The sequence below is a fragment of the Anomaloglossus baeobatrachus genome, chromosome 4 (assembly GCF_048569485.1).
Source record: "Anomaloglossus baeobatrachus isolate aAnoBae1 chromosome 4, aAnoBae1.hap1, whole genome shotgun sequence".
Lineage (NCBI taxonomy): Eukaryota > Metazoa > Chordata > Amphibia > Anura > Aromobatidae > Anomaloglossus > Anomaloglossus baeobatrachus.
The window spans coordinates 25,830,107-25,844,875 of record NC_134356.1 but is presented as its reverse complement, the minus strand read 5'-3'; the positions used below and the strand labels follow the sequence as shown (position 1 = coordinate 25,844,875).

Here is a 14,769-nt window from a genome sequence, read left to right as displayed (position 1 = left end):
CTTTGCTCCTTGTGGACGACATGCTGTTGTCTCTTAGGAGAGTGACCACTGAGGGTACAGTTAGGTCCAGAAATATTTGGACAGTGACACAATTTTCGCGAGTTGGGCTCTGCATGCCACCACATTGGATTTGAAATGAAACCTCTACAACAGAATTCAAGTGCAGATTGTAACGTTTAATTTGAAGGTTTGAACAAAAATATCTGATAGAAATTGTAGGAATTGTACACATTTCTTTACAAACACTACACATTTTAGGAGGTCAAAAGTAATTGGACAAATAAACCAAACCCAAAAAAAATATTTTTATTTTCAATGTTTTGTTGCGAATCCTTTGGAGGCAATCACTGCCTTAAGTCTGGAACCCATGGACATCACCAAACGCTGGGTTTCCTCCTTCTTAATGCTTTGCCAGGCCTTTACAGCCGCAGCCTTCAGGTCTTGCTTGTTTGTGGGTCTTTCCGTCTTAAGTCTGGATTTGAGCAAGTGAAATGCATGCTCAATTGGGTTAAGATCTGGTGATTGACTTAGCCATTGCAGAATGTTCCACTTTTTTGCACTCATGAACTCCTGGGTAGCTTTGGCTGTATGCTTGGGGTCATTGTCCATCTGTACTATGAAGCGCCGTCCGATCAACTTTGCGGCATTTGGCTGAATCTGGGCTGAAAGTATATCCCGGTACACTTCAGAATTCATCCGGCTACTCTTTTCTGCTGTTATGTCATCAATAAACACAAGTGACCCAGTGCCATTGAAAGCCATGCATGCCCATGCCATCACGTTGCCTCCACCATGTTTTACAGAGGATGTGGTGTGCCTTGGATCATGTGCCGTTCCCTTTCTTCTCCAAACTTTTTTCTTCCCATCATTCTGGTACAGGTTGATCTTTGTCTCATCTATCCATAGAATACTTTTCCAGAACTGAGCTGGCTTCATGAGGTGTTTTTCAGCAAATTTAACTCTGGCCTGTCTATTTTTGGAATTGATGAATGGTTTGCATCTAGATGTGAACCCTTTGTATTTACTTTCATGGAGTCTTCTCTTTACTGTTGACTTAGAGACAGATACACCTACTTCACTGAGAGTGTTCTGGACTTCAGTTGATGTTGTGAACGGGTTCTTCTTCACCAAAGTATGCGGCGATCATCCACCACTGTTGTCATCCGTGGACGCCCAGGCCTTTTTGAGTTCCCAAGCTCACCAGTCAATTCCTTTTTTCTCAGAATGTACCCGACTGTTGATTTTGCTACTCCAAGCATGTCTGCTATCTCTCTGATGGATTTTTTCTTTTTTTTCAGCCTCAGGATGTTCTGCTTCACCTCAATTGAGAGTTCCTTAGACCGCATGTTATCTGGTCACAGCAACAGCTTCCAAATGCAAAACCACACACCTGTAATCAACCCCAGACCTTTTAACTACTTCATTGTTTACAGGTTAACGAGGGAGACGCCTTCAGAGTTAATTGCAGCCCTTAGAGTCCCTTGTCCAATTACTTTTGGTCCCTTGAAAAAGAAGAGGCTATGCATTACAGAGCTATGATTCCTAAACCCTTTCTCCGATTTGGATGTGAAAACTGTCATATTGCAGCTGGGAGTGTGCACTTTCAGCCCATATTATATATAGAATTGTATTTCTGAACATGTTTTTGTAAACAGCTAAAATAACAAAACTTGTGTCACTGTCCAAATATTTCTGGACCTAACTGTATATGGGAAAAGGGTATACCAGAGAGACAGAGAGACAGATAATATATATATATCTCCATATCCCGCCACCTTAGGGGGACCAGCACCGGGTGACCGGTGTGGCTTACCAACCGCTCACGAGCGGAGTGTGTCCTCCAGATTCCCTGTCGTGGATCCCCCGGAGCTGCAGAGCCTTGCTGCTGAATAGCATCCACCGGCAGAATGCTAAAAATGGCTGCCGGAGCTCTCGGGGGGGAGTGGAGCCGAGGGCGGCGCTAGCAGAGAGCGGGAATCTGGAGTCCCCAAGTGGTCAATGAGGGGGGAGGGAGACATGCAGGATGCTCCAGCCCTCAAGGCCGACATCATGTCGGTAATCCCGCCCTTACCCCTGACAGGCAGGCTCGGGGGCAGGATTTTTCGGACTAGGCCGCGGCGAAGCCGGGGGCTCAATTTAAGGCCGCGCCCGACAAGCAGGCACGGTTGGCGCGGAAGTCCACCGAAAAAACAACGGACGGAACCACCGCGGCTTCCGGGGAGAAGGTGCGACCCCTGTACAGTCCCCACATGAGGATACAGAGTACCTTCAAGTTGCAGGGCCCGGTCCCTGGGGATGAAGAAGCTCCGGTCCGGCAGGTTCCACCAGGGGCTGCGGATGGAGCACGGTCCCAGCACATGGATGACTGCATAGGATCCCACTTCTCCCAGAGCCGCATAAGGGCTGGTGAAGGAGACGGCATGTGGCTCCAGCCTCTGTACCCGCAATGGGTACCTCAACCTTAACAACACCGCCGACTTAGTGGGGTGAGAAGGGAACATGCCGGGGACCCCATCGGGGACCTCTTTTCTTCCATCCGACATAGCTATGTATGAGAATGCATGAGTGGATGTGTGCCTCCTTCCACACAAAGCATAAAAACTGAGGAGCCCGTGGTCCACAGGAGGGTGTATAGGCAGAGGGGAGGGGTTACACTTTTTTAAAAGTGTAATACTTTGTGTGGCCTCCGGAGGCAGAAGCTATACACCCAATTGTCTGGGTCTCCCAATGGAGCGACAAAGAAAAGGCCACTATTATAACATTAAAATATGTTTAATTTTTTTTTTTTTTGAGCCAGATCAGACACCCCCATACTTTGCACTGACGAGGGGCAAGCACCCCGAAACACCGTGTCTGCAAATTGGGATTCTGATCTGGCTTATATATCCTGAGTCATATTGCAAAGGATTGTTGAAAATCCACTTGTGACTTTTAGGATCGCTACTTCCAATAGGTGGCGCTGTGCTAGAGTTTGTCTCCTTTACTGGAGAGACAATTTGAATATAAAAATAGCAAATTTATTGCAAAAAAAATAAAATACAATTAATACAATTCTAACCAAAATAAAGAAAGCTTTCAAAAACACTTTAATAGTAATAAAGCAAATAAATAATAAAAAAAATAAATAATGTCTAAACATGGAGGTTGGGGAAGGAGGTTGGGGAAGGAGGGGGGAATATGGCAAAAAGTTAATCTGGTCAATAAAGTTTATAGAAGTTAAACAGCTTCTCACAGAGCTGAAAATCCCACACAGTAAACAAGGCAAGTGATAAAATAGTGTCTGCTGCCAGTCACCACCAGAGGGAGCTCACTTGTTCAATATATGATCAGTATGCACAGCTCCCTCTAGTGGTAGCTGCAGACAGTAAGTTATTTACCCCATAGCTATAGGGGTTGATAATAATGGGAGGGGGAAAAAAAAAAAAAAAAAAAAATTTAATCAGCACAGAATTTAGGACCCAAACACCACAAAGAGTTCCCTTGACTCTCCCCATCCTAATAAATGGATATAGACCTTGGCGCCATTAGCACCGGTTGCCTTCTCCTCGGGACAACTTACTCGAGTTGGTCGTAGTTGACGCACATGAGTGGCACCTCCGTGCTGCACCGCTGGTGGAACTTGTACCCGCATGTCTGGCACCGAAAACCCTGGAACAGCAGCTTCCGGCAGAAGTCACAGAACGCTAAAGTGAAGAAGGTTTTCCGTACCTGAAAAACACAGAAGGACTCAGGTCAAACATGGCAAAAAAAGAAGGGAATTTTGTTTACTTACCGTAAATTCCTTTTCTTCTAGCTCTAATTGGGAGACCCAGACAATCGGGTGTATAGCTTCTGCCTCCGGAGGCCACACAAAGTATTACACTCAAAAGTGTAACCCCTCCCCTCTGCCTATACACCCTCCCGTGCATCAAGGGCTCCTCAGTTTTGGTGCAAAAGCAGGAAGGAGGAAACTTATAAATTGGTTTAAGGTAAATTCAATCCGAAGGATGTTCGGAGAACTGAAAACCATGAAACAATTGAACATGAACAACATGTGTACACAAAAGAACAACTAGCCCGAAGGGAACAGGGGCGGGTGCTGGGTCTCCCAATAGGAGCTAGAAGAAAAGGAATTTACGGTAAGTAAACAAAATTCCCTTCTTCTTTGTCGCTCCATTGGGAGACCCAGACAATTGGGACGTCCAAAAGCAGTCCCTGGGTGGGTAAAAGAATACCTCAATAAAAAGAGCCGACACGACTCCCTCTTACAGGTGGGCCACCGCCGCCTGAAGGACTCGCCTACCTAGACTGGCATCTGCCGAAGCATAGGCATGCACTTGATAGTGCTTTGTGAAAGTGTGCAAACTAGACCACGTAGCTGCCTGACACTTGTAGAGCCGTTGCCTGGTGCCGCAATGCCCGGGACGCCCCCACGGCTCTGGTAGAATGGGCTTTCAGCCCCGAAGGAATCGGAAGCCCCGAAGAACGGTAAGCTTCAAGAATCGGTTCCTTAATCCACCGAGCCAAGGTTGACCTGGAAGCTTGCGAACCCTTACGCTGACCAGCCACAAGCCAAAAGCGCATCTGAACGACGCAGGGGCGCTGTGCGAGACACGTAGAAACGGAGTGCTCTCACTAGATCTAATGAGTGCAAATCCTTTTCAAAGCGGTGAATTGGATTAGGGCAAAATGAAGGTAAGGTGATATCCTGATTGAGATGAAAAGGAGATACCACCTTAGGGAGAAATTCCGGAACAGGACGGAGAACCACCTTATCCTGGTGAAAAACCAAGAAGGGGGCTTTGCATGACAGTGCTGCAAGCTCCTACACTCTACGGAGTGAAGTAACTGCTACTAGAAATGCCACTTTCTTTGTCGCTCTATTGGGAGACCCAGACAATTGGGTGTATAGCTACTGCCTCCGGAGGCCACACAAAGTATTACACTTAAAAGTGTAAGGCCCCTCCCCTACTGCCTATACACCCCCCGTGGGATCACGGGCTCCTCAGTTTTCATGCTTTGTGCGAAGGAGGCACACATGCACGCATAGCTCCACTGTTTAGTCAGCAGCAGCTGCTGACTTTGTCGGATGGAAGAAAAGAGGGCCCATACTAGGGCCCCCAGCATGCTCCCTTCTCACCACACGTTTGTTGGCGGTGTTTGTTAAGGTTGAGGTACCCATTGCGGGTACGGAGGCTGGAGCCCACATGCTGTTTTCCTTCCCCATCCCCTTAGGGCTCTGGGTGAAGTGGGATCCTATCGGTCTCCAAGCACAGGAGACCGTGCTCTGTCCACAGCCCCTGGGAATCTGCTGGACGTGGAGATGAGTATCGTCAGGGACAGGACCCTGCTACATTAAGGTACTCTGTGTCCCCGTACAAATCGCGCACACACACACCAGCATTGCTGGGTGTGTTAGTGCGCCGGGGGCAGCAGCGCAGCGCGCTTGTGCTATACTCACTACAGCTTGCTGAGTGAGTTTATGTGTTAGGAACTACCGCGCCGACCGCTGATGGCGGTTTTTACAGCAGCGCTGCGACGCGGCTGGGACTTGTGGTGCGCCGGGGACTTCCGCGCTGGCCGTGCATATATGACATGACGGCCGCGCTTATAAATCGAGTCCCCGGCTTTCGCGGCCTAGTTCCGTTTAGTTCCCGCCCCCAGGCCTGCCAGTCAGGGGAAGGGCGGGACGCTGGTCAGAACGTCAGCGCTGAGGGCTGGAGTCTGCTTAGCATACTCCACCCCCCTCACTGGACACAGTGGGACGCCAGTTTCCCGCACTTTGTCTGGGGCACGCCCACGGCCCGCCCCTCTTCATAGGACGCCGGCAGCCATTCCTGTTTGCAGTCTGACTGGAGAGGGGAGACAAGCTCTGGGAGACCCAGGCACGGGATTCTGGCGACCACACACCCGCTGGCAGCGGGCGGTAAGAGGCACCTCGGGTGCTGACCCCATTAGTGCCGAAGTGTTCATTTGTACTTTATGCTTGTATGCTATACAGTGCACTGTACGGTCGCTATTCTTGGCTATATACCCTCCTAGATTGCTAGACAACAGCATGTCGTCCGCAAAAAGCAAGGGGGCCAAGACACAGGCTTTCTATGCTACTTGTACCGCATGTGGGGCTGTTCTACCGGCAGGTGCCACTGACCCCCATTGTATGCAATGCTCGGCCCCTGTAGCACTTGCTCAGCCAGGGTCTCTGCTAGAAGTGGCCCAAGGAGAACCGCCTGTGAACACTGTCCAGGTGACAGGGACGGAGTTTGCAGTTTTTGCTGATAAACTGTCGGTGACTATGTCAAAAATCCTTGAGACTTTGCAGTCCAGACCGGTACCTCAGACCATGGGCACTGTTGATTCAATGCTCCCTGGCCCCCCTCATTTGGAACAAATCCGTGCTCCGGGGGGGTCCCATGCATCCCGGTGTGATGGCTCTGACACGGACGACAGTCCCAGACAGCCTAAGCGAGCTCGCTATGAGCGACCCTCGACTTCATCACACTGGTCAGGGTCCCAGCAGGACGACTCTCTGTTTGATGAGGCAGAGGTAGCTGATCAGGATTCTGATCCTGAGACCGCTCTCAATCTGGATACACCTGATGGGGACGCAATAGTGAATGATCTCATAGCGTCCATTAATAAAATGTTGGATATTTCTTCCCCAGCTCCTCCAGTGGAGGAGTCAGCTTCACAGCAGGAGAAATTCCATTTCAGGTATCCCAAGCGTAAATTGAGTACTTTTCTGGACCACTCTGACTTTAGAGAGTCAGTCCAGAAACACCACGCTTATCCAGATAAGCGTTTCTCCAAACGTCTTAAGGATACACGTTATCCCTTTCCCCCGGACGTGGTCAAGAGCTGGACCCAGTGTCCAAAGGTGGATCCCCCAATCTCCAGGCTTGCGGCTAGATCCATAGTTGCAGTGGAAGATGGGGCTTCACTTAAAGATGCCACTGACAGACAGATGGAACTCTGGTTGAAATCCATCTATGAAGCTATCGGCGCGTCGTTTGCTCCTGCATTCGCAGCCGTATGGGCACTCCAAGCTATTTCAGCTGGTCTGGCGCAGATTGACACTGTCACACGTACATCTGTTCCGCAAGTAGCGTCCTTAACCTCTCAAATGTCTGCATTTGCGTCTTACGCTATTAATGCTGTCCTGGACTCTACAAGCCGTACGGCAGTGGCGTCCGCCAACTCCGTGGTTTTACGCAGAGAATTGTGGTTAAGGGAATGGAAGGCAGATTCTGCTTCCAAGAAGTGCTTAACCAGTTTACCATTTTCTGGTGACAGACTGTTTGGTGAGAGATTGGATGAAATCATTAAACAGTCCAAGGGTAAGGATTCTTCCTTACCTCAGCCCAGGTCAAATAAACCCCAACAGAGGAAGGGACAGTCCAGGTTTCGGTCCTTTCGAGGCTCGGGCAGGTCCCAATTCTCCTCGTCCAAAAGGACTCAAAAGGATCAGAGGAGCTCAGATTCTTGGCGGGCTCAGTCACGCCCAAAGAAAGCAGCTGGAGGAACCGCTACCAAGGCGGCTTCCTCATGACTCTCGGCCTCCTCTCTCCGCATCCTCGGTCGGTGGCAGGCTCTCCCGCTTTGGCGACATTTGGCTGCCACATGTCAAAGACCGTTGGGTGAGAGACATTCTGTCTCACGGGTACAGGATAGAGTTCAGCTCTCGTCCTCCAACTCGATTCTTCAGAACGTCTCCGCCTCCCGGCCGAGCCGAGGCTCTTCTGCAGGCGGTGTGCTCTTTAAAGGCAGAAGGAGTGGTGATCCCTGTTCCTCTTCAGGAGCAAGGTCACGGTTTTTACTCCAATTTGTTTGTGGTGCCAAAAAAGGACGGGTCTTTCCGTCCTGTTCTGGACCTAAAACTGCTCAACAAGCACGTGAACACCAGGCGGTTCCGGATGGAATCTCTCCGCTCCGTCATCGCCTCAATGTCTCAAGGAGATTTCCTAGCATCAATAGACATCAAGGATGCTTATCTCCACGTGCCGATTGCTCCAGAGCACCAGCGTTTTCTACGCTTCGTTATAGGAGACGAACACCTTCAGTTCGTAGCCCTGCCTTTCGGTCTGGCGACAGCCCCAAGGGTCTTCACCAAGGTCATGGCAGCAGTAGTAGCAGTCCTGCACTCTCAGGGTCACTCTGTGATCCCTTACTTGGACGATCTGCTTGTCAAGGCACCCTCTCAAGAGGCATGCCAACACAGTCTGAACGTTGCGCTGGAAACTCTCCAGAGTTTCGGGTGGATCATCAACTTTTCAAAGTCAAATCTGACTCCAACCCAATCGATAACATACCTTGGCATGGAGTTTCATACTCTATCAGCGATAGTGATGCTTCCGCTGGACAAACAGCGTTCACTACAGACAGGGGTGCAATCTCTCCTTCAGGGCCAGTCGCACCCCTTGAGACGACTCATGCACTTCTTAGGGAAGATGGTAGCAGCAATGGAGGCAGTCCCTTTTGCGCAGTTTCATCTGCGTCCACTACAATGGGACATTCTCCGCCAATGGGACGGGAAGTCGACGTCCCTAGACAGGAACGTCTCCATTTCTCAGGCAGCCAAGGACTCTCTTCAGTGGTGGCTTCTTCCCTCCTCACTGTCCATAGGAAAATCCTTCCTACCCCCATCCTGGGCGGTGGTCACAACGGACGCGAGTATATCAGGGTGGGGAGCAGTTTTTCTCCACCACCGGGCTCAAGGTACGTGGACTCAGCAAGAGTCCACCCTTCAGATCAATGTTCTGGAAATCAGAGCAGTGTATCTTGCCCTCCGAGCCTTCCAGCAGTGGCTAGAAGGCAAGCAGATCCGAATTCAGTCGGACAACTCCACAGCGGTGGCATACATCAACCACCAAGGAGGGACACGCAGTCGGCAAGCCTTCCAGGAAGTCCGGCGAATTCTGACGTGGGTGGAAGACACAGCATCCACCATATCCGCAGTTCACATCCCGGGCGTAGAAAACTGGGAAGCAGACTTCCTCAGTCGCCAGGGTATGGACGCAGGGGAATGGTCTCTTCACCCGGACGTGTTTCAGGAGATCTGTCGCCGCTGGGGGAGGCCGGACGTCGACCTAATGGCGTCCCGGCACAACAACAAGGTCCCGGCCTTCATGGCACGGTCTCACGATCTCAGAGCTCTAGCGGCGGACGCCTTAGTCCAAGATTGGTCGCAGTTCCGGCTGCCTTATGTGTTCCCACCTCTGGCGCTGTTGCCCAGAGTGCTACGCAAGATCAGGTCCGACTGCCGCCGCGCCATCCTCGTCGCCCCAGACTGGCCGAGGAGGTCGTGGTACCCGGATCTGTGGCATCTCACGGTAGGACAACCGTGGGCAATGCCAGACCGACCAGACTTGCTGTCTCAAGGGCCGTTTTTCCATCAGAATTCTGCGGCCCTGAGCCTGACTGTGTGGCCATTGAGTCCTGGATCCTAGCGTATTCAGGACTATCTCAAGAGGTCATTGCCACCATGAGACAGGCTAGGAAACGAACCTCTGCTAAGATCTACCACAGGACGTGGAAGATATTCTTAGCTTGGTGCTCTGCTCAAGGAGTTTCTCCCTGGCCATTTGCTTTGCCTACTTTTCTTTCCTTCCTGCAATCCGGGTTGGAAAAAGGTCTCTCGCTCGGCTCCCTTAAGGGACAAGTCTCTGCGCTATCTGTATTTTTTCAGAAGCGCCTGGCACGACTCCCTCACGTACGCACGTTCCTGCAAGGGGTTTGTCATATCGTCCCTCCTTACAAGCGGCCGTTAGAGCCCTGGGATCTGAACAGGGTTCTAATTGCTCTCCAGAAGCCGCCTTTCGAGCCTTTGAGGGATGTGTCCCTTTCTCGCCTTTCACAGAAAGTGGCCTTTCTAGTAGCGGTCACATCTCTTCGGAGAGTGTCCGAGCTAGCAGCACTGTCATGCAAATCCCCTTTCCTGGTGTTTCACCAGGACAAGGTGGTTCTGCGCCCGATTCCGGAGTTTCTTCCTAAGGTGGTATCCCCCTTTCATCTCAATCAGGATATCTCCTTACCTTCTTTGTGTCCTCGTCCAGTTCATCAATGTGAAAAGGATTTGCATTTGTTGGATCTGGTGAGAGCACTCAGAATCTACATTTCCCGCACGGCTCCTCTGCGCCGTTCGGATGCACTCTTTGTCCTTGTCGCTGGCCAGCGTAAAGGATCGCAAGCTTCCAAATCCACCCTGGCTCGGTGGATCAAGGAACCAATTCTTGAAGCCTACCGTTCTGCGGGGCTTCTGGTTCCCTCAGGGCTGAAGGCCCATTCTACCAGAGCCGTGGGTGCGTCCTGGGCATTACGGCACCAGGCTACGGCTCAGCAAGTGTGCCAGGCGGCTACTTGGTCGAGTCTGCACACTTTTTCCAAGCATTATCAGGTGCATACCTATGCTTCGGCGGACGCCAGCCTAGGTAGACAAGTCCTTCAGGCGGCAATTGCCCACCTGTAAAGAAGGGCCGTTTTTATGGCCCTATCACGAGGTATTATTTTAACCACCCAGGGATTGCTTTTGGACATCCCAATTGTCTGGGTCTCCCAATAGAGCGACAAAGAAGGGAATTTTGTTTACTTACCGTAAATTCCTTTTCTTCTAGCTCTAATTGGGAGACCCAGCACCCGCCCCTGTTTTTTTGTATACACATGTTGTTCATGTTGAATGGTTTCAGTTCTCCGATATTCCTTTGGATTGAATGTGCTTAAACCAGTTTATTGGCTTTCCTCCTTCTTGCTTTTGCACTAAAACTGAGGAGCCCGTGATCCCACGGGGGGTGTATAGGCAGTAGGGGAGGGGCCTTACACTTTTAAGTGTAATACTTTGTGTGGCCTCCAGAGGCAGTAGCTATACACCCAATTGTCTGGGTCTCCCAATTAGAGCTAGAAGAAAAGGAATTTACGGTAAGTAAACAAAATTCCCTTCTTCTGCGAAAGACGTGATAAGGAGACATCCCGCAGCGGCTCAAAAGGCGGTTTCTGAAGAGCCGTTAGCACCCTGTCAAGGTCCCAGGGTTCCAGCGGACGCTTGTAAGGTGGGACTATGTGGCAAACTCCCTGCAGGAACGTGCGGACCTGCGGAAGCCTGGCCAGGCGCTTTTGAAAGAATATTGAGAGTGCCGATACTTGCCCTTTGAGAGAACTAAGTGACAACCCCTTATCCATCCCGGATTGAAGGAAGGAAAGAAAAGTGGGTAAGGCAAAAGGCCAGGGAGTAAAACCTTTATCAGAACACCAGGACAAGAAAATCCGCCAAGTCCTGTGATAGATCTTGGCGGACGTCGGTTTCCTGGCCTGTCTCATAGTGGCAATGACATCCTGAGACAACCCTGAAGACGCTAGGAGCCAGGACTCAATGGCCACACAGTCAGGTTGAGGGCCGTAGAATTCAGACGGAAAAACGGCCCTTGCGACAGCAAGTCTGGGCGGTCTGGCAGCGCCCACGGCTGACCCACCATGAGATGCCACAGATCCGGGTACCATGACCGCCTCTGCCAGTCTGGAGCGACGAGAATGGCGCGACGGCAGTCGGACCTGATCTTGCGTAGTACTCTGGGCAGCATTGCCAGAGGAGGAAATACATAAAGGCAGTTGAAACTGCGACCAATCCTGAACTAATGCGTCCGCCGCCAGAGCTCTGTGATCGTGCCATGAAGGCCGGGACCTTGTTGTTGTGCCGTGACGCCATGAGATCGACGTCCGGCGTTCCCCAGCGGCGACAGATCTCTCGAAACACTTCTGGGTGCAGGGACCATTCCCCCGCATCCATGCCCTGACGACTGAGAAAATCTGCCTCCCAGTTTTCTACGCCCGGTATGTGAACTGCGGAGATGGTGGATGCTGTGGCTTCCACCCACTGCAGAATTCGCTGGACTTCCTGGAAGGCTTGACGACTCCGCGTGCCGCCTTGGTGGTTGATGTATGCGACGGCAGTGGCGTTGTCCGACTGGATACGGATCTGCCTGCCCTCCAGCAACTGCTGGAAAGCCAATAGGGCCAGATACACTGCCCTTATCTCCAGGACATTGATCTGCAGGGAAGACTATCGGAGTCCAGGTTCCCTGAGCCCTGTGATGGAGGAACACCGCTCCCCACCCTGACAGGCTCGCGTCCGTGGTGACCACAGCCCAGGTTGGGGGCATGGGAAGAAGCCACCACTGAAGAGACGTCTTTGTTGCAAGGGAAAGAGAGACGTTCCTGTCGAGAGAGCTCGACCTCCTGTCCCATTTGTGGAGAATGTCCCACTGGAGCGGGCGCAGATGGAATTGCGCGAAGGGCACTGCTTCCATCGCTGCCACCATCTTCCCCAGGAAGTGCATGAGGCGTCTCAAGGGGTGCGACTGAGTCTGAATCAGAGACTGCACCCCTGCCTGCAGTGACAGCTGTTTGTCTAGTGGAAGCTTGACTACCGCTGACTGTGTATGAAACTCCATCCCTAGATAGGTCAGAGATTGGGTCGGTGTCAACTTGGATTTTGGGAAGTTGATGAGCCACCCGAACTGCTGGAGGGTCTCCAGAGCGACGGAAAGGCTGTGTTGACACGCCGCCCGAGAAGGTGCCCTGACTAGGAGATCGTCTAAGTAGGGAATCACCGAGTGCCCCTGAGAATGCAGGACCGCCACAACGGATGCCATGACTTTGGTGAAAACCCGTGGGGCTGTCGCCAGGCCGAAGGGCAATGCCACGAACTGAAGGTGTTCGTCCCCGATGGCAAAACGCAAAAAGCGTTGATGTTCTGGTGCGATCGGCACATGGAGATAGGCATCCTTGATGTCGATCGATGCGAGGAAGTCTCCTTGTGACATCGAGGCGATGACCGAGCGGAGAGATTCCATCCGGAATCGTCTGGTGCTCACGTGTTTGTTGAGCAATTTGAGGTCCAGAACGGGACGGAATGATCCGTCTTTCTTTGGCACCACGAATAAGTTGGAGTAAAAACCGCGACCCTGTTCCTGAGTGGGAACGGGGGTCACGACTCCTCCTTTTTTTCAGAGCGTCCACTGCTTGAAAAGAAGGGAATTTTGTTACTTACCGTAAATTCCTTTTCTTCTAGCTCTTATTGGGAGACCCAGACGATTGGGGTATAGCTACTGCCCTCTGGAGGCCACACAAAGCACTACATTAAAAGTGCAAGGCCCCTCCCCCTCTGGCTATACCCCCCCGTGGTATCACGGGTTCTCCAGTTTTAGTGCCAAAGCAAGAAGGAGGAAGCCAATAACTGGTTTAAACAAATTAACTCCGAATAACATCGGAGAACTGAAAAACCGTTCAACATGAACAACATGTGTACCCGCAAACAACAAAAACATCCCGAAGGACAACAGGGCGGGTGCTGGGTCTCCCAATAAGAGCTAGAAGAAAAGGAATTTACGGTAAGTAACAAAATTCCCTTCTTCTTCAGCGCTCTATTGGGAGACCCAGACGATTGGGACGTCCAAAAGCTGTCCCTGGGTGGGTAAATAAATACCTCATGTTAGAGCTGCAAAACAGCCCTCCCCTATGGGGGTGTCACTGCCGCCTGCAGGACTCTTCTACCTAAGCTGGCATCCGCCGAAGCATAGGTATGCACCTGATAATGCTTGGTGAAAGTGTGCAGACTGGACCAGGTAGCTGCCTGGCACACCTGTTGAGCCGAAGCCTGGTGACGTAATGCCCAGGACGCACCCACGGCTCTGGTTGAGTGGGCTTTTAGCCCTGAAGGAACCGGAAGCCCCGCAGAACGGTAGGCTTCAAGAATTGGTTCTTTGATCCATCGAGCCAGGGTGGCTTTAGAAGCCTGCAACCCCTTGCGCGGACCAGCGACAAGGACAAAAAGTGCATCGGAACGGCGTATGGGCGCCGTGCGGGAAATGTAGATTCTGAGTGCTCTCACCAGATCTAGCAAACGTAAGTCCTTTTCATACCGGTGAACCGGATGAGGGCAAAAAGAAGGCAAGGAAATATCCTGATTGAGATGAAAAGAGGATACGACCTTAGGAAGAAACTCCGGAATGGGGCGCAGCACAACCTTGTCCTGGTGGAACACCAGGAAGGGAGCCTTGGATGACAGAGCTGCCAGCTCAGACACTCGCCGAAGCGATGTGATGGCAACAAGAAACGCCACTTTCTGCGACAGCCGAGAAAAGGAAACTTCCTTCAGAGGCTCGAAGGGCGGCTTCTGGAGAGCAACTAGTACCCTGTTCAGATCCCATGGATCTAACGGTCGCTTGTACGGGGGCACAATATGACAGACCCCCTGCAGGAACGTGCGCACCTTAGGAAGACGTGCTAGACGCTTCTGAAAAAACACGGAAAGTGCCGAAACTTGCCCTTTAAGGGAGCTGAGCGACAAGCCCTTTTCTAACCCCGATTGCAGGAAAGAAAGAAACTTGGGTAATGCAAATGGCCAGGGAGACACTCCCTGGGCCGAGCACCAGGATAAGAAAATCTTCCACGTTCTGTGGTAGATCTTAGCAGAATTCGACTTTCTAGCTTGTCTCATTGTGGCAATCACTCCTTGAGATAATCCTGCAGATGCTAGGATCCAGGACTCAATGGCCACACAGTCAGGTTCAGGGCCGCAGAATTCTGATGGAAAAACGGCCCTTGGGACAGTAAGTCTGGTCGGTCTGGCAGTGACCACGGTCGACCGATCGTGAGATGCCACAGATCCGGGTACCACGACCTCCTCGGCCAGTCTGGGGCGACGAGTATGATGCGGCTGCACTCGGATCTGATCTTGCGTAGCACTCTGGGCAAGAGCGCCAGAGGCGGAAACACGTAAGGGAGCTGAAACTGCGACCA

The 14,769-nt window shown here is 51.5% G+C and overlaps 1 protein-coding gene across 3 annotated transcripts in view; it reads right to left on the bottom strand.

Annotated features, from left to right (window-relative positions):
- Positions 1 to 14,769, bottom strand: part of BRAF (B-Raf proto-oncogene, serine/threonine kinase) — a 72,505-nt gene that overhangs the window by 26,282 nt on the left and 31,454 nt on the right. For all 3 annotated transcript variants that reach the window (XM_075343906.1, XM_075343907.1, XM_075343909.1), the window contains exon 6: positions 3,560 to 3,708. In XM_075343906.1, coding sequence (XP_075200021.1) covers positions 3,560 to 3,708 — 149 coding nt within the window. The remainder of the gene's footprint in view (positions 1 to 3,559; positions 3,709 to 14,769) is intronic.